Below are 23,943 nucleotides of genomic sequence, written 5' to 3'. Positions count from 1 at the left end.
TTTTGTTATTTAATTTTCGGAATCCTCAAAGGGTCAATTCTTGTTATTTTTTTTTTGAAACTTTAAAACTAAAGAAGAATTCTGGAGTTTTTTTTAAAAGGTCCAATAAACCAAATTTTCAGTTTTTGCGGCGGTTTCAAAAACAAGGCGGTTTTCAAGGTGGTTTCAAAAACACCCAAAAAGCAAAAACTGTAAAATTTGTTTTATTGGACCTTTTCAAAAAAAAACTCCAGAATTGTTTCCATAAAACACAAAAATTACAAAATTTTCCATACGAGAACTATGCAACGATATGAACGATATGAAAATGTGTATTTAAAAAAAACAATTTCTGTGAACATTTCAAATGACTACCGCCTTATGATATATCATTTTTTAAATATTACTTTATCCACCTTTAGTTGCAATTTGGTCTCATTTATAGAGTAATCGAATTTTAGTAAACAAAAACTAATTTTAAAAACCTGTTGGGAAAAAGGTTGCGGTTATGTCAATTCATACATTTTTTTCAACTGCTTGTAATTTAAGATAGTTAAGTCAGATCTGGAAAACTCCTAATCCACAAGAAAGGACCTTTCAGAACTTTCTGAAAATATATAATATCCCGAGCAGACGGAAATAACTTGGGAATAACATTTTTTGATATTTAAAAAAAACTAGGCCAATAACATTTTATGTTATCAATAACAAAATTTGTTATTCGTCGTTATGATTTTTTTGTTATTGGATTGTTATTGTAATAACAGAGAAATAACATTTTAAGTTATTCTTCAAACAAATCTTTGTTATTATTTTTTGATATTTTAACAACTAATCCGATCATCCCAATAACAGTTGTCGGTATTCTTTCATAACAAAAAATGTTATTCCAAAGTTGTTTTGGCTTTCAATTAATATCAGACCAATAACAAATTTTGTTATGATAACATAAACTGTTATTTAACCCTTATGCAAAAATGGATTTTTCAAGAAGAACCCATAACAATTTCTGTTATTTTAACAGTATTTGTTATTGAAATGGCATGAATTTAGTTATTACCGTCTGATCGGGATGGCAGGTTTTCATTCAAAAACCACCCGTTTTGCAAATTGTGAAATGCTTATGCAGCAGTTTTTTAAGCACAACTTTTTGATGTGCTTTACTAAATATTATAAATTTCAATAGGGACTTATGGGACCCCAAGACGAATCGATTCAGGCAGTTATTGGGCAGTTACAATCGAGAGGGACGTCATTCCGCGATAATTCACTAAAACGCACAAAAACGATCTCGAAAATCATTAACGCTACTCATTGTGCCAAGTTTTCACATAACGCCTTAAAGCATGTTATCGCGTTTATAAATTGGGAGACATTTTCTAGGACTTTTCAAGAAAATAATTTAATAACTTAATATTTAAGAGAGTAAACTGCAGGCCAAGGGTGAATGAAACTGATGATACCTCTTTAGTTGACGCTCAGGCGAGGAACATCCTGGAAGGAGCATTACTGACTACGTCCGTAGTCCTGTTAGATCATCCGAATTATCTTGATCAGAACAGTATAGCTCTGGTTCCTTGCAAGTGTCCTATTTTCTTACCTCCACGTTGGCTTGGTTTTCATGATGACCTAGCTGGTGGCCTGTGGAAACGGATCGTAAACCTTTGACCAGCGAGGGTCAGAGTCGAGACGGCTACACGCAGAAAAATAAGGCATATTTGAATCAACAAAACGTTTTGTTGATTTGAAAATCATAATTTTTGTTGAATCAACGCTAAACGTCAAAGCAGCTTTTTCAAAACAACAAAAGACTTTTGTGGAATCGAGAAAATCAAGGTTTGTTTCAACGCAAAATCGGCGTTGATTATATTCAACAAAAATTTTGTTGATTCAAACCTCGTACAGGCTGATTCTACAAAACTTTTTTCTGCGTGTAGAAGAAAGGGGCGCGTCAATGTGGGAAAGGGAAGTTATTTGTGATTGTAGACGGTATTGTTTTGATTCGCAGTATGTTGAGTCAACTGCTGTGGATGTACCTGAGCATTGCAGAACGGGGTTTCTCTCCTTTCCATTTCCAGCTACCATCTATCTCCTGTTTTTATTTTGCTCTACTGATTCGTACTTCTTCACTAATTCTTCTGTTTACCATTTGGTTTTAATTTTATCATCTCTTGATTCTCGTATCTCTTAATGCTTGTCACTCTTTTTTCCAAATAATGCTACTTTAACAAACTGTGTGTTTTCTTTAAAATAAACCTTCCCCTAATGTACTAGTAATACCAAGTCTATTTATCATTTGCCTATTCTTTGTTGATTTACTTCTTTATTTATTTATTTGAATATTTTTTTATCTTGCCCATCATAACAATAATTTAAGCTTGTTGCTATATCTATTTATTAACTATTGCATATTTCTACATCTACTACATCAAGTTTATTCTTTTTATTTTTTTAACATACAATTATGATTTTCTTACTATTGCTTCTTTATAAAGTATATTCTCCTTTACTGTCTATTGTTTTCTAACAAGTGAGGTTCGAGCCCTTACTCAATTTATGGAATGATTGAAGGATTAACACAAATACTTACTAACTAACTTTTGAATAGCATGCTTAGGTAAAAAAATTGTAACAAAACACCGCGACATAAGAAATATCAACAGATAAACATGACACGACATTAGGGAATATTTCAGGAGAAAACAATACACAGTAAAATAACAATTAGTTTTTGAATTCAAACTAAAATAAAACAGTTTTTGCTTTAATGAAAATTGATAGACACACTATAAATGGTTAGGCGCTTATACTTACATCAAACCTTACTTAATGTACCACCCCCGGCCGAGTTAAAATGCGTAACCGGAAAAGAAGGTGTGCATGCCTGGCACGAACACTCAAAGCGTGTTCTAGCGTGCTGCTCGTACTGACTCAGAGCAAGGGTGAGATGTAGGTGTAAGGGCAGTGCGTGTACGCGGGAACCTGGTGCATAAGATCGGTCAAGGCTCGTTCTTACACTGCAAATTGCGAATTGCGAATTTAAGAGAGTAAACTGACACAAGATGTGAGTACAGACTGTCGACTCAATGGGCCACGTTTTCACATAACGCCACCTTAAAGCTATCGCGTTTCTAAATTGGGAGACATTTTCTAGGACTTTTCAAGAAAATAGTTTAATAACTTAATATTTAAGAGAGTAAACTGACACAAGATGTGAGTACAGACTGTCGAGGAAAACAGATTGGTCGATGCAATATAAATCGACGCTGGCAACGTATGCAACACTGCCAGTTTTGCTGAGCATAAAGGGCGATTTGTATATCCAGCGCGTTTGGAGCTATCAAACATTGGCCAATCTGTTTCCTTCTACAATCTGTAGATGTGAGGGGGTCACATTCAAAGTTAACAGTTCGTAGTTTACTCGTTCTAATGACTTTGAATATTTCTCGGGTGAGTTTTCAAAAAGCCGTAAAAGCCACCGTGACCTCCGGCACTAATTATCGTTTTTCTCCAAATTGAAACAATATTTCATTTGTTTTAAATTTAGGGCGATTGAAGGACGTGAAAATGAACAATCTCAAGCATTTTTGAAATTGGTTTTTCATGAGTAGGTCGAATATCGATGCAAAAAGGGCTTTGTTTACCAATGGCTCTTACGTCTTTTTGAAAACTAATCCATTAAAATTTTTAATGATTTTTGTTTTTTTTTTAGTTTTTAGTTACGGTTTGTTGTCTAAGTGTTTTATTTTTTTTCAAATTTATTCTAATAAATGCAATATGCCACTATTCGAAACAAATAAAAAAAAATGTTGACAGTAACGATCAAAAGTACTTTGGCATACCACTGACGTGTAAAAGAAATGTGATTATTAAATAGAAAGATATATAAATTTTAAAAGAAATCTATTATAATAGGAAAAAAACTAAACTTTCTGAATCGTACACCACTTTATTCCATCATTTTCTAGCCGCACTTTACATCCTCAAACGTTAAATGTTAACACTTTAAAGGATATTCCAGGTTTTTTTCTCTTGCCAATCGCCCCAAACACTGCATCGATTTGTGTTTTCTCCTCCGCCGTCTTTCAAAGGCCATAACCTCCAAAAGCGTCTACCGTTCTAAAAGGACTGGAACCCGAGCTCACGGACTTAGGCCTGGCCCTTGTATTCCTTCATGTGGGACAGCACCCAAACCGGGTAGGTCAACACACCGCAGAAGATGACCAATCCGTGGGCAAATTTTTCCTGGATGGTGGAGGAAGAAAAGAATAATTACGTAATGTTTTTATAGATTTGCCTGAAACTTGGAACCTAGTTTGGAAAAGTGAAAAGGTCTTCATTATACTGAATTTAACGCAATGAATACAGAAATAGGTTTGTAACTTTCATGAAACAGGACACTTACACCCAGCGGAACGCGGACCTGCGGAAGTCCGGGAGTGGTCGATCCGAAGCCGCGTCGTGGGACGAGCGCGGTGCGGGCAATGTTGGCCAGACGTGGGGCGTTCATGGTTGTGAAATTTGGAAAGTGTGCTATCGGGAGCTGTCGAAGAGGGTAAGATAAGTTAAATATTGTAGCAAATTGAAGAAATTGTTGCAAAACTATTCTCACCGATCTGAACGATTCCGTGTGACACCAAGTTGTGTTGAAAAAACTGGGATGGAGAAAATTTTGACAGTTGAGTGACAGGCGGGTTTGGTAGGGGAAATACGCGGTAATTTTGGCGGGATTCTTTATCTTTACATTACGAGTCGCACATCCCTCGTTCACACTGAAATAATAATACTAAGGATATGGTCAAATTCCGTTGAATTCGACTTGATCTTGATTTTGGGCCTAATTGTGTTAAGGTGAAACGGGAAAGCACCGTCATATTGACACTACGTCTCGAGTTTTCAAAAGCAAGATTACGGAAAATACAGAAACTTGACAAGGTTCTGCTTGTTGCAGACAATAAATAAGACGAAAGCAAGCAATCTGTCGAGTTCAGAAATTGATTTCAGTTGAACAGAAGTTATTGTGGATTTAGCTCGTAGCTGGATTTTCTGGCATCTTCTCACGGTCATTGGAAACGGTCGTGGATAGACCTAGGGGTTCCCAGTTGGAGTGAAAAAAATCAATTTATAGAAAAAATTATGGATTAACATTTTGCTTTTTTATCACTTCTCCGACATCAGGAATAATTGTTTGAACATGCTCGCAATTTTTTATTCGGTCGGAAAAATATTATTTTCTTGAAAAAACTTTCATTTTTAATCACATGATCACCCCTAATTCTGGCTCGATGCCGCCATCATGCGACCGCGTGCTCCGTTTGTTTGTCAACAAAGCTGCAGCTGGATGGTGTGACGAAGTGAGGGGGGAAGAGATTTTGACATTTTTATGCCCGCATCTGGCCCGCCGCCTATTTCGTCGGTCACTGAGCCGCCGGTCGTTTCCAGTGACCGAGTCCAGCTAGGTACTGATCGTACAATATCTGGAGTCCCGTTTCGCCTTAAAAGCGTAATTTTTTGCAGCTTTTTATGCATTAGGGTGGATTTTCATGGATTTTTCGATGACCGACATCAAAAGCGGCTTTCGATGCTCGTGGTTAAATTTGGTCGAAAACTCATATTTTTCGACCAAGTTAAGTGGTAAAATAGTTTAGATTGATTGTTCATGGCAGTACGAACAATAAAAACAAATACTAATTGCCGGAAAGCCCCGAAAATGTGATTTTCCGACTTTTGATTTTCGATGCACGAGCATCGTAAGATGACCGACATCGAAAGCATAGTCACTACCATGCTTTGCTAAAATGTCAGTGCATCGTAGTTCGATGCCTGTCCTGTCAGCCATATTGCTGCCGCGACACCACGGACACAAACCAAATAACGCTGTGAAATATTTCCGTGAATATTTCAAGCAGGCAAGCGTTTCAAGCGTTTTGTGGCAAACACATGAGATTTTTCCGATGCCAAAATGGCAACAATGGAATCGGCTGATGTTGATGTCGACAAAGTTTTGAAAAGAGGCGATAGGCTACCTCAAATTATTTTAAAGTGGGTTTTTACGATTTCAAATAACAAGAAAGAATTTTGATTTTATTTCACAGCATGAAATGTATGTAATTCAAAGAAAATGTTGATTGCCACCTATGATACGAGTGTTTCCCATAAACATAGAACATTTTTAAGCAGTACGCTAGATCAAAGTGTGTACGGTTTACCATGCACGGAAAGTTGAAAACATGGAAAATTTTTTTTCATATTTATTTTTATGGAATAAAGATTTAATAATTGCATCATAGTTCTGGCTGAAGGTTAGAAGGGTGGGAGAAATTAAGAAGAAAAGCAAGTAATGGAATGGAATTGATGTTATTTATGAAAGCAGGAATGTGTAGTCGTGATTGGAGTTATTGGAGTCGGGTGATTTTCGTAGCTAGAGTTGTAGCTAAAACCGTCAAATTCTTAAAAACCGAAGTGGTAGTTGACATATTTTGGACAGCCCCCAAACCGTAAAGAAATAAAGAAATAAAGATATTAAGAAATTAAGAAATTAAGAAATTAAGAAATTAAGAAAAAGAAATGAAGAAATTAAGAAATTAAGAAATTAAGAAATTAAGATATTAAGAAATTCAGAAATTAAGAAATTAAGAAATTAAGAAATTAAGAAATTAAGAAATTAAGAAATTAAGAAATTAAGAAATTAAGAAATTAAGAAATTTCTGAATTTCGGAATTTCGGAATTTCGGAATTTCTGAATTTCGGAATTTCGGAATTTCGGAATTTCTGAATTTCTAATTTCTGAATTTCTGAATTTGTCAATTTTCTCAATATCAATTGGCTCCATCTATCAATTATTTTTCAGTCCCTTCAAATAGCATACTTTGATTTTTCGATCTATAATTAGATACTTCCCGTTCTCGCCGGTCTTATTTTGGTCTATTTTGTCGTGCTCTACTAAATGCTGCCAAACATTATTAATATTAATATTATTTTGTGCTATCCGGAAATAAATTTTGAATGGTTCTAAATTAAAGTTCCCCTGCATTTGTCTAAAATTTTTATCTTTGGTTTTTCCGTGCACGTGTTGCTTTGTGTTGACGTTTCCCCAAGCGTTTCTCTCCCATTTTCTACCGTTCCTTCTTGAAACGCTTGCGGGCAAAATGGCGGTCTGCCCGTTATTTAGGTTTGAGTTATAGCTAAGTCATAACGCCATCCAAGAGCATCGTAAAAATTTCGATGCTCGTGCTTACGATGTCGTTGCATGATCCATGAAAATCCAGCCTTACATATTGGGATTCCCAGATCCTAAAAACCATGATTTCAATCTTGAGATTTTCAACATAATCCGTAAAAACTCCGTGTAATGAAGTCAATATTGTTGTCACTTTTTATATGAATTAAAGCTCTGATCAGATCGTGTTAAATACCTTGACGCACCCTGCAATTGCGACAGATTGCCGATTAGAATTTTAGTCAGAGGTCGGTTTGTCACTGTTGCGTGCAGGTGCACTGATTACATTTTGGATTATATAACTCGTGACTCCGGCAACCAAATTCATCCAAACTTCGGAACAATGCAAATAATGATCAGTCAAACAAAAAGTGTTTGTCATTGTTTACATTGCATGCTCCTGTTGTCCACACAATCTTTTTCGCAAGAAGCACGTCTTAGGGAGTTCTTCATTTTGGTCTCTCGTCTCAAACCGCAATTTTTCAATGATTTCAAAAAAGCAATATTTTATTTCCTGTCTCATTCAATAATAGTTAAATAAAACGCTGCTTGATTTTCTTGTTTTATACAATCTTTACGTACAATTGTTTGTTGGTTTGTAACGATTACTCTATTGTTTTTTTTTCCTGTTTGCACCACACCGGCGTATCGCGTCGTACTCGGTGTGCCACACAGGCTAAAAGATTGGTTCCATTTAACAAATGTTTTTTTTCGGTCTGTTTGTGTGAGGATGAGATTGTGTTTGTGTATGTCTTTGAAATGTACGTGTATTGTTGGAGAATAACAATTAACAGTACTTAGCGGCAGTATTGCGGATCAAGCCTAATTCAATTAATAGAAAAACTGCTAACAAATTGGATTAAAGCTGTTGACATTTTTATCAAATTGACTGATCTATTGTTAAGTGAATCATTATGACTTATAACTTGCTGGACAACGAAATATCAGCGAAACAGTCGTTTCTTAAGTCATATCGAGAAACAAGTTTTAAACCCTACTTATCAACTCAAGTAACAAACTTGTTGCTTTGCAGTTGTAGCAACCACTGTGTAACTTTTTTTCGGTTTAACAAAGACTATAAGAACAGCTGTTCAACTTGTTTGCTAGCTAGGAAACTTTTTGTTTTGCTGGCTGATCGAAATTAACAATTTGACAAATTTTTAACAGTAACATTAGATTACATTCAAATTTCAGCATTTTTTAATCTTCTCTCTCGATATGTCTTTAGGTTAGAAACTTTTTTTTGAACACAATAACCGATAAGTAGAACAATTTAAAGATAACATTTCATATGTGTAACGTAGAGAACCATGTGTGCTTCCCCTGTTTTTCGTATAAGCCGCCTGTTTGAAGGAAATTTTACAAGTGGAAAAGAATAGCTCTGACTATAGACTGGAATTTTCTTTACATTATACTTTGTTTTCTTTTTTGTCGGACCTCCCTGCTGGAGTGCCATTTTCTCGCGATTTTTCGTATCAAAAGTAGTGCTGGGCGATATTATCTGCGATTGTAGTTGTAGTTTGTTTTTTTTTTCATTCTCTCTAACTCCTCCTTTTCTGCTGCTGTTGCTGCGCGCGCGATTATTAGGGGAACTATACCCTTTCTCAGCCTATTTCTATTATCGGCCTATCAGCACTTTGATCATGAATTACAGCTTTAATAAAGTGTTTTCGACTTTTTCAAAGTTATAAATAGCTCAAACAAAAGTGAGCAAACAACTCTCCATTGTTGATACATCTGAAAATATTGATTTAATAGCAGAAAACGGCAAAAGTGATGAGAATTGGTCGAACGGCTTAGAGTGATTAAAATGGGCATATTTCCCCTACTTAGTTTTTTTTTTATCTAGACTAATGAGATTTTTTTTTTCTTTCGCGCACTATTCAAAAGAGAGGTGCAAAAATTCGTACTATAATGCTTTCGCGCGAAAAATGAAATTTGTTTATTCTTTCTATTCTCTGTACTCTGTGTTAATTCGGCTGTTTTAATTCTTTATGGTTGGCGGCGTGATTTCTGTTCAACTTTTTTTTTTCTTTATCGGAATGACTTCTTCTCTGCGTGCTCTGGCTAGAGGGCGCTGACTTGGCGATTTAGTTGGGAAATTTTCAACTACATAATTATGTTCAACACCAAACAACTTTGAACCCATGGTTACTCGAGAGCACTACTCATTTTTGACTTCATAATGCAATATCTCAACGGAAATGCATTTTTTTCAACAGGAATCATCCTACACTGATTTATGTGGAATGTTATCATTTAAATTTCAACCATTTTGGTCAATTCGACGGTAACATTTCAAAAGGCATCATGTACATTTTAACACTTTCTGGGTTATTGTATATTCTGAAAGTACTTCTAATAAGCTACCTCTCCACCAAAAATGAGCAAAAGTTACTTCAGTAAAGTCTGTTTAATCATGATTTTAAGTAAAGTAACATAAACAAAATCTCTGCCATCAGCAGTCCCTGTTTATATAGCCCTGTCAACCTGTCAAACAAAAGGCTACATAAACCTCGTGGCGAAAAAAAACAACATGAAAAAAGCGCCATGTACATTCGGCGAAGAAAAACGTCCCCCTCAATGACAGCAGGGTGATATCGACGTTGGTGATTTCAAAAGAAGTTATGTTTGTTTTTCTCAAATAAAATTACGGAAATAATGTTTTATTGAATATGGATGATCAAGTATCAACAAAAGCAACGTTTTTCATCGTTTGTTATCATTAGAACATCTTATTTTGCTTTTATATAAAAATGGTAATTGAAAATGGATGCTCAACATTCAAATGCGTTTTTCTCAAAACGCATGGTTTGTACATGATGCTTTTTGAAATGTTGGCATCGAATTCTGTGACTAGTAATACAGAATAACGTAAACCATCTCGATTTTGCTCTGGGCGGAAAGGGGTTAACGTAATAGGACTGGCCGTATATAGGTTTTCAATAGAGTTATCTAAGCCCGATCTCACGCACACTAGCTTACCATTTGTTTTTGCTGGCGGGTACAAATTTTAACCTAGAAATCCATCGTGTACGTACACGCAATACATGCGCACGTAGATAACTCTATGGTGCAACGACACACAGATTTAAACAGATTCTCAATAATGTTAGAGTGAGAATCTCTCTTAACCAAATCATGGCGCTCAATTCAGTATTGAACATTAATTCTGCAGCTTTGCTACATGTTTTGGATTACTTTTTCGTGATCTTCGCAAATCAACACCCTCAACTGGAATTCATTTTAAGTAGTAAATCACTATCTATTCTTGTATCTATTTTAATCGGTATCATCTACGGATTCACGCTTCTCTTTTTTATGTAAATTATCTGGCCTTTTTGGTTGGTATTTAGTAAATATTTCTAAACTTCAACTAATAATAAGATCAAATGTGTAACTAGTTATAAGAATCTCATTAGTGTGAATGTGGCTGAACGTGGTTTGCTTTTGGGTTTTTTTCCTTCGTTAATTTAGATTACTTGTATTTCATTCTGGTTCATTCTCATTTACTCATTTAGTGTCCGTGTAGTACTAGACTATATTATATTTACAGTCTCTCGTATCCCACAAAAATGTGGGAAATCGGGTGTTTTTTTATATTTCCGTCACCTAATCGTCGCTAAAATGACTAGATTTGTGAGTGTGTCTGTGTTACCAGGTATGTGACATGTGGGTGTAATTCGCGCTGTGTTTGTGTGTCCGTGTTTCTGTGTTTGTGTGTTCCATTGTGTGTGTGTGTGTTACTTCGGCTTCGATAAAGCCGCAAGGATCGCAGAAAATGAGAGAGTCGAACCTAAAGCGAATAGATTCGCGAGAACGATCGGATATTTACATTTAACCGCCGACGAAACTGCTCCAACCGAAACGTAAACGTGCGAGTTCTACGCGGGTAACTACATGGTTCCCACAAATGTTAAAAAGAATCTATCAGATCGAACGCGGTCCCAATGGCGTTCACCTGCTCGACCACCTTCCACTTGTACTTGAGGGCCTTCTCCGTGAACGGGTCGTCCGTTTGGATGTCGATGTTCTCGAACGAGTTGGGCAGCACGAGCCGGAACGCGTGCAGGAACATCCGCGGCGGGGACGTGTCGATCTTGAGGCTGTACGTGTAATCGCCGACGATCACGTGGCCAATCTGGGAACAGTGTAGCCGCAGCTGATGCCGCCGGCCCGTGATTGGTCGCAAGAGCACTTTGGTGACCGGCTTGCCGTTGTAGTAGCCCCGGTCCAACACCAGCACCTTTGTGATGCTCCGGCGCGGATTTTGGCACAGCTCATCCTCCAGGATGGTGCACATCTTCTTGCTGGTGTCCTTGAAACGGATGTCCTCACCTAAAACGAGCGACACAATGATTATCTCATCGAAGCTGATGTCATCTTTTCGTTTGCCAGCTCCATATTGAAAGCCAAATGATGTCACGTCACACACTCACCGATGGCGATGTCGATCACCTCGTCGTCAAAGTCCGTGTGACCCCGCAGCAGTGCCAGGTAGTACTTCCGGGCTCGCTGCTCTTCGAACACCTGGCACACTTCCTTGCAGGCGTTTTTGTTAAGCGGAATGCAAAGAATTCCGCTCGTCGCAAAGTCCAGCCGGTGAGCGAAGTAAAAGTCGTGCGTCAGGTTGTCCTGCACGTACTCCGGGAACTGCTTCCGCATGATCGTTTGGACCGTCTTCTGCAAAAGATGGGTGGGTAAGGAGTAGTGTTGATTGTCTTACGTTGTCGGTGGTATCGACTTGAGTTAGATTGACATAGCTTCCGCTGGGCCCAAACTTAACGTGACTTTTAATCTCACTAACTTCTGAACGTTTAAAAACAAAAAAAATGCATGTAATGTGTGGGAGTAGCGAACAGCACTATTTCTCCATACAAACTTTGGAGAAAACCCATTCGGCTCCATACAAACTTTGGAGAAAAACCAGTCACTTCCCGGATATAAACCACATGCTGTTGTTCTTCTCAATGCAAACTGTATATTTAATTAAAACCTAGTCGCTACAGCAACTGAGGATTTACATGGCGTCAGTCCAGTTATACCTACGACATGACTACTTTAACTCGTTTGTATCGCATCTTTTTCAATCGTGCTTCGGACTAGTCCTCAAGTCCTTGCGAGTCGAATGCGGCCATCATTTCAACAACGTAACCAAGCTTTGTCCCAGTTCTGTAGATTGTAGAGATTTTCTTGTAATTTATTTAAACTAAATGCCTGTATTGTTCCAAGATTTAGTGCTAGCAGCAATCTAACACCTCGATCGCAACTTAGATCTATTGGGGAATTGTCCAATTGTACACCATTGTATTGAATGATTGCGTGTGTCGATCAACTATATTCTCAACGCACCGCCAAGCTTCTTACACAGCACCGTTCTGAGCACACGTTGCACCGGATCATGTGTTAGATTGCGTTGGAAAACAAGCCTGCCTGTAGAATCTCATCCGATTCATTTGGTTGATAGTACTAGATTAAATATAACATTGTATGGAAAACCCATGGTTACTACGATCCTACACTTTCTCGCAAGACTGTGGCTCCCCTCGATTGCGAGAGCAGCAAGTCAACGCCGGTTATGTCTATGTCACAGCTACTTCCGCCTCCTCCTGCTCAAGTCGATACCGCGCTCGCTTAATATTGCATCTCAGGACATCAATACCTTTTTCGTGTCGTTCGAGTTTATCAGCAGGTCGTGCTTTTTGTTTATGACCAGGAAGTTCCCACTGCTATACAGCACGTCCACCGTTTCGTCCTTCTTCTTGTAGTTGTTACCCTCGCACAGGGACAGAATAAAGTTCACGAAGCGATCGCACAGCACCAGCAGTGCCTTGATGACCTTTTCCACAACCCCGGTGGAGAAGAACTGGACGATCCGTTCGAGGATTTCATCGATCATGATGGTGTTGGCACGGCCGGGACTTGGGCTTCCCTACTGATAATTCAAACGTAATCCAGATTCGCAGGTTCCACGGAAGTGCATTCGACAAACACAATCCAAATATCCTGCCCCGTCCCAAATTGGCCAACTTTTGTCCTCTGACACTGCTGTTTTGTTCTCTCTCGCTCTCCCCAGCAAAATAAAAATTCGGCTCTCTCTCCGTTTTCGTCCTTTTTCCGTCTCTCTTCGCAGCGCCTAGCTCTCTCGCACTCTCTCTCACGGCAGGACTTTGCTGCAAAAATTATTCCACTAGCATCGAGCCGAAGGAAATTTTGTCTGGCGCTCGAGGACCCCAAAATCCTGGCAGGTTTTCGCACCGTTGGCCATCCGTTCCGGACCGTCGGCAATCGGAATCCGCTTCCCCGCCGTCCGAACTGTCATTCCAAGCCTGCTCCGGGGGCGCAAGGTGCCGACCAGTGGGTCTAAAAAGGATTTTTCCTGCTGCTCCTCCGAAACTCTTTCTCACACGCGAGGCACCACACAGCAAATCACACAGGATCTCACGACGACGGCCACACAGCCACGACTGCTGCAGTTCGCACGCACTGCTCTTCTGAGGGCTTCGCAGGTCCTTTTTGGTGAGCGACCACTGAAAACCCTTTTCTTCCACAACTGCCTCTCTCACTCTTTTGCGCGATATCCTTGCCTTTTGAGGCGCTGATGTCATCGGCAGTTTTTCCTTCTCTCACCGTTTTGACGGTTCGGCGGGATTAAACTAGGGACCTTCTTTATCGACTGGAGCTGGCTGAAGAAATCGAAAATTTCAATTAGGTTTTAGGCCGACTCGGTTTTTAGGTTAGAAATTTGACAGCTTAGCTGCACTGTTTACATTTTATGCACGTGTGTCTCAGTAAAAATGTGTGTGCGTGTGCGCTCATGACGTCACGCTGTAAAACCTAATTAGGTTTTACACCGTGACGTCATTTGACAGCTCGTGTGCACTGTTCAGTCCATGTAAACAGTGCACTCCTTCTAACCTCCAAATCGAGTCGACGTAAAACCTAATAGAGCTATCTAAGCCCGATCTCACGCACACTAGCTTACCATTTGTTTTTGCTGGCGGGTACAAATTTTAACCTAAAAACCCTTCGTGTACAAACACGCAATACATGCGCACGTAGATAACTCTATAACAAGAATGTTAAAACCTGGGAGCAGAAAAGTGGTCCGCAAAGCGGCCTCAATTTAGAACTGTTTACTGTTTGAATAGTAGTAGCAAGTATTGTAATCAATCTATGATTTATTTTGTCAGGAATAAAAAAGTCGAGGGCGTCGAGCTTTTGAGGTATTCGAAGTCAACAAATTTTAAGAAGAGGGTTGGAATCGAGATTTGCATAATTTGTCACTAACATTTAAATAAGCGCAATGTCTCACCCCAAACCTATGCTTATGCCGTTTTTTAAAATGTTAGCGACGAATTATCAATAACTATAAATGGCACCAGCTAAATAATATTAAATGAACTTACTCCGATATTATCACTGCGCTTCAATGATACAAAATCACGGAACTTCCATTCCGTTGCTCTTCAGATTCATAAAATTCCACCCACTTCTGAATCAATTGTTCGTCACGTGGAGAACAAAGATGGACTCTTTTGGCCGCCCATCGTTTAGTCTACGAACAAAAAAAGCGCAAAGAACATAATTTTTCAGCGAAAACTTCAAAATCCACAGATCCCAAATGTTTCAAAACAAGTCACTTCAGCAGCAAAAAATATGTCACGCTTGGGCTTGAACATAGCCATCTACTTTGTTTATGTTTACAGCTGTAGTGCAGTTGTATTAAAGAAGAGCAGTGGGGATCATTCGGAAATCACGTTACGCATTCTGTCTTTTCAGCACCCAGGTTAAAACCTGTTAAAACCTGGGTGATGAATAGAGAGAATGTGTAACGTGATTTCCGAATGATCCCACTTTGTTTACATCTACAAAGAAGGAGGCTGTTCAAGCACAAGCATGACTTTTTTCTTACTGGTAAATGAGTTGTTTTATAATCAGTAGTATATTTTTTATTTCGTCTAGTTTTTGACGTTTTTTTGCTGGACAATTGGGTACTAAAGCCCTATGTCAATTTTTATGTACAACGGTAAATAACACGATTAAAAACAATTTCGGATCACTTTTTTTCATTTTAATGCAAAAATTTTTTTGACTAGATAACATTTTTTCGATAGATCAACTATGGTCCCCTTGGAACGAGCTGTAAAGTAGGAACTTTTCTGTCAAGAAGGACCGCGAGGTTAATTTTTCAAAATTGATTTAAAAATCCATTTTAAACTCTTTGTGGTCGTATAAAGGTTCATTGTACTCAGAAAAATAAGCTTTATCGCTGTAAACAATAATATCAGCAATCTAAGCTTCATTTTAGGACCCAATTGTGTGTGTTTTCAAGCTTCGATCGATTAGAAGAGGTTTTTATTTTTTATGGGTGACAAAGAACTGCGGCGAGATTGTCATTCGGCGTTGTCCCTGACTGATTTTGGAATCCTGCAGCTCTTCCTGGTCCAGCGAAAAAATATCGCTAATTCTAGCGATGCTGATCCAACAAACCGAGAAGATTTCCACAAAACCAGTAGGTTTTCAAACGGAATCAAACAATTAAGACAGCTTCTGGATGGATTCAACCGCATTGACTCCATAAACAACTTCCATTCATAATTATAAAAAATGACGATCTTGACTTCAACTACAGGTCCTCAAAAGCCACAAATTTTTCATTCCTGCAAAAAGAAAGAATTTTTAATGATCGATAACAATACTCTCTGCTTTTGGCGAACAGTAAATTGGTTCCACTTTGGAGCAATTCCAGCCAAAAACAAGATTTTTTTAGGCACAATTTTCTCGACCCTCTCCGATTTTAATGAAACTTTGTAGACATGTTATCCTAGGCATATATAATCCATTTTGGAGCCAGTTACACTCGATAATGACATTTGAGAAGGGCGTAAGTGTTTTAAATATTTTTGTATTTTGTAGTTTAGATATTGCTGTATCTCGAAGCCGTTGTATCGTATCAAAAAGTGGTCAAAAACAAACTTGTAGGAAATTTGGCGGGCTTTCCAAAAAAAATACACTGAAAGATTTTTTTTTTTTTGATTTTTATGTTTAAAAATCAAAATTGAAGGAGAGCCCAAGATTTTTTTTTTCGTTCAAAATGTTTGTGAAGACAGCCTAAGTTGTTACAAAAAGACTCACGAAAAATGCAGGATGGAGCAACTCACCTAAAAAAATACAAAAATCATTTACTGAAACTGTTTTTTTGAAAAGTGCTCTAAACGTCAAAAATTTCAAAAACCGAACTCGAGAGTCGATTCTCCAGACAATTTTACATAAAAGTCTCCATATTGACCATTGTCCTAAGTCAAATCCTTGTGAAGTTACAGCGGTTTTAAAGATAAAAATGTTGAAAAATAGGTTTTTTGACGGATTTTGGCAATTTCTATGTGACAGACTTGATTTTTTAGTCTCAAAAATATTTTCACCGGAAAGCTCGTCCAATTCCCCATAAGTTTGTCTTTGACCACATTTCAATTGGATGTATGGGATTATAGATATAAGCTAATTACATTGCTCATTAATGAAAACATAATATTTTTTCAGTGTAGTATAAAAACCTAGATAGTAAATTAGCTTATATCTGTAAGCCCATGCATCCAATTGAAATGTGGTCAAAGACAAACTTATGGAAAATTGGACGAGCTTTCCGGTAAAAATATTTTCGAGACTGAAAAATCAAGTCTGTCATATAGAAATAGCCAAAAACCATCAAAAAACCTATTTTTCAACATTTTTATTTTTATTTTAGTCCAAGATTGAAGATCTGACTATCCTATCAAAAGTTATAAGCACTTAAGTGTTATTTATACGCTTTTTGGAGGCCGGATCTCAGATATGTTGATAAAAATGTTGTCCGGATCTCTCATGCGACCTATCGTAGGATGGGTATTCAAAAGACCTTTCTAACGCGTCCAAAACATTGGAGATCTGACAACCCTATCAAAAGTTATAAGCACTTAAGTGTTATTTACGCACTTTTTTCATTTTGAATAACACCCTTTAAATGTGAGGAAGGCGCCAACCACCTAAGGGTGGATTAAGTAACGTTTTTTTTCTTTCAGTGTATTTTTTTTCGGAAAGCCCGTCAAATTTCCTACAAGTTTGTCTTTGACCACTTTTTGATACGATGCAACGGCTTCGAGATACAGCAATATTTAAATTACGAAATACAAAAATATTTAAACCTCAAACGCCCTTCTCGAATGTCATTATCGAGTGTAACTGGATCCATATACACAAAAATGGCTTATATAAGCGTAGGATAACATGTCTACAAAGTTTCATTGGAATCGGAGAGGGTCGGGTACAACCGATTCCCTATTTGACATGGAATTGCTCTTTGACAGTTCAAAATTGGCCGTTATGCGAAGCACTATTCAGCACCCAGGTTAAAATTACTATAATTTCATAATCAAAAATTCATGTTTAACTCCTATTGAAAAAAAGTTAAATCATTCGTTCAACCACTTGGTCATGACGCAGATGAGGCAGATTCCGGCTCAATGTGTTCGAATGCCCCATCCACTTTGGGGTTCGAAATGACGACCTTTGGATTGTAGATTGCTAGTCCAATAGGTATCACATTTTATCAAAATACCATTTATTATTTTTTTAATCAGTCAAAGATGCCTATTTGGAGTTTAGAGACTGGATTTATGGTGATTTGTCAACAAATAACATTATTTATGATAATTTTTCGAAAGGTGTACAAACTTTTTTTTGCGCCATTTTTTTATTTTTGTAATAGTATTTGTTATATAACTTTTTATAGAAAACATCTTTTCATGAGCTTTTTGTAGCAAAATGTTCGGCATGAGTTTCTGAACAAAACGTAGTACTAGGTTTCTGTCAAACTTTAAATTGTTACATGTTTCATCACAAAATGTGCATAGTGCCCAAGGGGTGTAAATACTTTTTTTACATACTGTATGTACCTATCACCACTCATCACCATGACTTTCTGTTTTGTTGACAATTTCAGACAAAATCTTTGAAATGTTTTTGTGTGAGCATCGTTGGATTTTTGCTGTGCAAGGGGAAATATATGATAATAGAAATGGGACTAGGGTTACCAGGAATTCGAACAAAACACACGTGTAATGGTTGAGGTTTAAAAAAACGACTTCCAAATGTCCTCTGCAGACGTTTTAAACAAAAACATCAAAACTAAATCATGATAACTCAATAAAATCCAAGAAAAAATAATTATTGATATTATTAGAATTATTCGTCCCTCCTTTCCGAATCCCCTTGAATCTATAGGCACACACACACACACACACATCATTCCTTCCTGCTTCCCCCTGCAGGTCGTTGATGTGTGCGTGAACTCATACAGGCCGGAAAATTTCTCGGAAAAATATCAACAAATTCCACCCCCTCTCTGACAGACCTGAGTTGCGTTGTGATGAGAGGGTGGGTTGTTGTGCGGTACGCATTAAGGGGTTGCATGAAGTGCGTTTCGGACTAGTTTTCACTCATTATTTGTTGTTTGAGTTTGGATTTTTATGAGATGAGATAATTTGAAACAATTTTTGATTTATTTTTAAATAAAATAAAATGACAAAACATTGCTTAGCTAGTAAAAAAAAGTATTTTTTTTGTAAATTGCATGTCTTTAATTTTTAACTGAACCCCATTGAAAATCTATTTCCCATTGCACCTACCCCCTCAAAGGGGAATAAAATCTACACTCATCAGCTGTGAGCCCAAATGATTTGTCAGTGTATTTTCCCTTCGAACACGTTTGCTTTACGATATGCTTATTGCAGTTTTCCTTTTCCACTGATGTACACGTTCGTTCTGCGATGGGTGCTGGTGGTGGTGGGTGGCCATAGCACTAGTTTTCCCTTGAGTTTTGCTGCTGCTTCAACCCGGCTGGACGGATCAGTTCGCTTTGAGGGTTGCTTTCGGTTGCGTGGAAATTAAGTGCGCGGGCGTCGACGGAGAGATTTGTTTTGGGCCCCAGCTTTTTGGCCAAGTCTGGGTCAACGCTTTAGTTGCTTCCCCTTTTTGCGGTGTCTCGTCGTCATCATGGTGGTTGCATCTTGCTCCTTTGCAGATGATTTGTGGTGAAACTTTTCCCCGGGGAAACCCTGCAGCTGTTTGTGTTTTGCATAATGAGATGCGCTTAGTTTTCAATGTTTTAGTGGAAACAATAAATTAATAATTAATACTAATCGGTTAGCATGCAGTGAAAAAGCTCTTTAAAAAGTCATTACGAAATGCACAAAATGACAGACATCTGCACATCGTCATAAAATCAATACTTCCCAGAAGTACACCCTTCCTAAGTGATTTTTTTCTTCAGTCTGTGTGAAATGTTATGTTTTCGTGAAAAAAAAACATAAAAAATGTCACCAAGCATCCACATTCACCGGAAAAGCCCAATTCATCATCGTATGGAAAACGCAGCCATAATCATCACTGATTACGTGTAGTAAGTATATTTATAAGAGAGCTTTATTACGCACACAAAACCCAGCTCGGGTCAATATTTCCATCCACGACATGGCTTCCTTCCGGCGGCCTTGGCTTGGCACGTGGATAATCGAGGTTGAGTTTCATAATCCAAAGCCGGTCGGTCGGCCGGTGATGCTATGCGGAATGGCCCAGTTGTGGGTTATTCCACCCCGAAGTCCACACGTTGTGTAATTGTTGGATGTGTGGCATTTGGAATGTTTGTAAGGTTGTTCCTTAATTCGTTACAATTGTGAAATGGATACGCCACGGGTGGGATGGGAAGTTATGAGTAATTTATTATAAACGAAAAAAAGTAACACAAATCTGCACTTTAAAATTCATTTTTATTTTCTCTGTCAATGTAAAAAAAAGAGCACTTAACTTAAAAAAAAGTTAAACTCTTTTTATTGACAATTTGAACATTATGAACAAAAATTGTTTTGTCTCCAGATTTATCTCGCTAAAATTTAAGGGGGATGCGATAAAACATTTAAATACATTTCTGCAACGATTTAACACTGCTATCGAAATAAATAAAAAAGTGTCTGAATTAAATATAACAAATGATTCAAATCTTAAAATGGATATTTTTTTAAATTAAGAGTTTTCAAGTGTAAATGAAAAAAGCTTTGAATATTTTTAAATTATTTATCAAAACAACAAAAGACTTTTGTGGAATTGAGAAAATCAAGGTTTGTTTAAACGCAAAATTGGCGTTGATTATATGGGTAATTCTCCGCCAACTCACACAGCACGACCCCTCTTCGATTTGCGTGAAACTTTGTCCTAAGAGGTAACTATTGTCCCTGATCACGAATCCGAGGTACGTTTTTTGATATCCCCTTCCATTTTTGAACGAAAAAAGAGGTGTTTTTCAATAGTTTTCGGCCTGAAACGGTTATGAGATAGAAATTTGGTTTCAAAGGGAGTTTTATGTAAAATTGGACGCCCGATTTGATGGCGTACTCAGAATTAAAAAAAACGTATTTTTCATCGAGAAAAAACACTAAAAAAGTTTTGAAAATTCTCCCATTTCCCGTTACTTGACTGAAAATTTTTTGGAACATGTCATTTTAAGGGAAATTGAATGTACATTTCGAATCTACATTAACCCAGGAGGGTCATTTTTTCATTTAGAAGAAAAAAATTCATTTTAAAATTTCGTGTTCTTTCTAACTTTACACACGGCGTGTTTTCTAGAACAACCTTATCAGGAAAAAATAGTAATCGCCACTTTCAAATGTGTCTTATAGGAAATTTACTCAGCTTTCCAATGCTTCTTAAAGCGAAATGTTTCATCGGGAAATTTCTGAGATATCTCTATTTTAAGTTTTTTGGTTTTAAATTCCTTCATTATTTAATGGAAACTTTATACTAACAGTTCAGAAAACTTATCAAATGATGTGTTTCATGAGTAATTTACTCATCAAAATGTTTGCACATTTTGATAAGTAAGACAAGAAACAACTTTGTAGAAGGTTGCAAACCGCTAAACATTTTGAAAATTATGTTTTGTCTATGTTTTTGAATATATGGGGTTTATTCAGAAATTAAAATCATAAAACAGTGTAAAAATGTATTTTTCACATTTTTTGTGTACAAATATCACGTGTCTACTCTGATTTAGCTTGTTCAACCGAATTTTTGGCAGGTTTGTGATTGTTAATGGTATTATTGAATTTTAATGAATAAATTTGATATTTTCTTAAGCAAACATTAACCAGGAACACAAATACAAATATGATTTGAAATCGAAAATGTACTACATATTACTGTAGCAAGCTTCAAAAGTCATATTTTCATGAGTATAAAATAAAGATAAAATTTTATAAAAAGGTTTTCTGTAGAAAATGCACTTAAAAGTAGCAATAAAACTCGAGTCTTCCAATTCAGAATTCTGAAAACACCGTCACAAACATTTATTTTTGCTTAAACAAAAATTAAATAGTATTTTAACAAAAAAAATCAAACAGAAAATTTCTTTCCAAACTATTTGAACAAAAATCAAGACATATATATTTTTTTTAATATGAGATTGAAGATGAGAGTCTTATAAACTTTTAAAACGTTGCTAATTCCTTGATCATTTAATACAAAAAAAATGAAACAATCATTTCATACTAATGAAAAATATTTCTCCTAAAGCTAGCAACAGTAATTTGCAGTATAATTTCGAGTATAAAACATGGAAATATGATATTTATTCATAAAAATCTTGTAATACCCTATCAATCTCAAACCTATAGAAATTTCGGTTGTATCAGCTAATTCCAAGCTGAATCAGAGCAGACCGGGGTTATTTGTACACAACAATTATGTAATAATCTATTTGTTCTTGTAAAAATAATATTTCAATACGGTTTTATTATTTTATTATTTGAATAAATCCCACATATTCAAAAATTCGGTTAAAACTTAATTTTCAAAATGTTTAGCGGTTTGCAACCTTCTACAAAATTGTTTCTTGTCTTATTTTGCACATTTTGGTCAGTAAAATACACATGAAACACATCATTTGACAAGTTTGCAGGACTGTTATTTAAAAGTTTCCAATAAATGATCAAGGATTTTAAAATAAAAAAATTTAAACATTTCGCTCTCAGAAGCATTGGAAAGCTGAGAAAATTTCCTATAAGAAACTTTTGAAAGAAGTGATGACTATTTTTTCTCCTTAAGGTTGCCAAGAAAACACGCCGTGTACAGGAATAGTTTTTAGAGTGTAATAATCAGGGCTGCGAAGTCGGGTCATATTTCAAACGACTCCGACTCCGACTCCGACTCCGGCTTTCTCAGATTAGCTGACTCCGACTCCGACTCCGGCTCCGGCTTTGAACAAATGGTTGGCTCCGACTCCGGCCTACCAACTCTAGCCGACTCCGACTCCGACTCCAGCTTTCAACAAATGGTTGGCTCCGACTCCACATGTTTTTAAATGTTTCAAAAGTTAGTTATCTATTATTAGTTAATTATTTTTAAAACATTGATAAATAGGATTATTTAAATACTCTCTAAGCGTCATGTTTTTCTCAAGAAAAATAAGTTAAGTAAAAGTAAAGTAAAGTAAATAAACGGAAAAAAGTTTCTAGATTACAAGTTTTATACACAGAAAAAAAAATCGGGTAAATTTACATCATTTATGATGTACCAAAAGTGCACGTCATTAATGATGCAAATTTACATCAATTTCATTGTAAATTTAAATGCCATCCGATGTAAATGTGCCGAACAAATTAAGCTTAGAAAACATGTAAATTTCCGATGAAACTAACGTAAATTTACCTAAGGTGAAATTTTTTTCCCCCGTTGAATCTAGAATCAGATGTAATTTTCAAAAGCATAGCGATTTGTATTGTCATGAAAGCATCTTTGAAATGCATGCTTACGGTTTGGTATTGAATTTATTTAAACTCAATACAAAACAACAGCATACAATTTAAATTGCTTAACACAATACAAGTTGAAGCTGATGATAAATACATCGAAATCTAAATCCAACGGGGTTACAAAAAAGTCCTTTTTGACAATTAAAACTCGTTTGTCGATGAATGTACGGAAAGCAAGTGTGTTTATGAAAAACATTAAACTTTTTTTCTACTTACGGTATAATTTTAAACGTCATCGGTTGACCATAGTTGAACCTATCCTGGACTAAGGTGATAATCATGTCGTTGACTTACATCACTTAAACAGAAAACGGTGGCCGAAACTTCTAAAGCAGATGGTACTACCGCGATGAGTGACGAAACTTTCGCCGTTTTGACTATCTAAAAAAAAAAGAAAAGAAAGGGGGTAAACCAAAGTGCCGTGAAATTTGACAGTTCATCTTACATTCCGTATTTGTTAGGCATAGACAGGTGCAGCTTCATCAACTCCAAAAAGGTGTTCTTTACCAGGTACTATAACACAGAGCGGGCGTTCTCCGAAAATTATCCTTTCTTGTTCCTGGCCTCAACAAGAATAAATATCAGCATTTCGCAGAAATTAGTCAATCGACGGCAACGACCTTGAATTATCCAAAAAGATAATTATTAAGCAAATTCAGAGTTTTTTTTTTTAAGTCCTATAAGCTATTGTGTTTCATATGTTTATAGGACCTATTAAAAAAAACACTAGAACTATACTCTCGCATTAAGCTGAACTCACTTACCTTGATTTTCTCGTCGAAACGGTTGGTAAAGATCCTGAACATGATGAATGAACTGATCCTCAGGTGCACACCGTCATGACCAGTTCATGAGATGAATGCCAACTCGAGACAAACTGATTAATGGTGCCGGATGACG

At 36.8% G+C, this 23,943-nt stretch overlaps 2 protein-coding genes and 1 long non-coding RNA gene across 5 annotated transcripts in view; 1 reads left to right on the top strand and 2 right to left on the bottom strand.

Moving 5' to 3' along the window:
- Window positions 1-3,908: 3,908 nt before the first annotated feature.
- Window positions 3,909-23,943, bottom strand: part of LOC120416318 (uncharacterized) — a 54,249-nt gene continuing 34,214 nt past the window's right edge. Inside the window, exons 1-3 of one of the 2 annotated variants that reach the window (XR_005605327.1) lie at window positions 4,592-4,699; window positions 4,385-4,522; window positions 3,909-4,224 (exon numbers count right to left, since the gene is read on the bottom strand). This is a non-coding gene — a long non-coding RNA (uncharacterized LOC120416318). Of the gene's footprint in view, window positions 4,225-4,384; window positions 4,524-4,591; window positions 4,700-23,943 lie in introns of those variants that run through there. The other variant, XR_008212253.1, reaches the window with a different exon arrangement.
- LOC120416192 (RNA pseudouridylate synthase domain-containing protein 1-like) lies at window positions 7,677-13,793 on the bottom strand. Of its 2 annotated transcripts, none has more exons than XM_039577888.2 (3): window positions 12,861-13,793; window positions 11,638-11,878; window positions 7,677-11,536 (listed from the first exon to the last, which is right to left on the bottom strand). In XM_039577888.2, exons 1-3 carry the CDS (start codon window positions 13,095-13,097, stop codon window positions 11,115-11,117), a joined length of 900 nt encoding a protein of 299 aa, XP_039433822.1. In that variant the 5' UTR covers window positions 13,098-13,793; the 3' UTR covers window positions 7,677-11,114. The 2 variants fall into 2 exon arrangements, with proteins under 2 accessions (XP_039433822.1, XP_039433814.1); XM_039577880.2 differs by having other exon boundaries at window positions 11,638-11,881; window positions 12,861-13,789.
- The window catches only part of LOC120415694 (sialin), a 38,113-nt gene continuing 33,170 nt past the window's right edge, over window positions 19,001-23,943 (top strand). The window contains exon 1 of the mRNA XM_039577295.2: window positions 19,001-19,637. The gene's annotated coding sequence lies outside the window, so the exon portion shown is untranslated. The remainder of the gene's footprint in view (window positions 19,638-23,943) is intronic.

This window comes from Culex pipiens, chromosome 1, assembly GCF_016801865.2.
Source record: "Culex pipiens pallens isolate TS chromosome 1, TS_CPP_V2, whole genome shotgun sequence".
Taxonomy (NCBI): Eukaryota; Metazoa; Arthropoda; class Insecta; order Diptera; family Culicidae; genus Culex; species Culex pipiens.
This window is presented reverse-complemented; position numbering and strand designations above follow the sequence as displayed.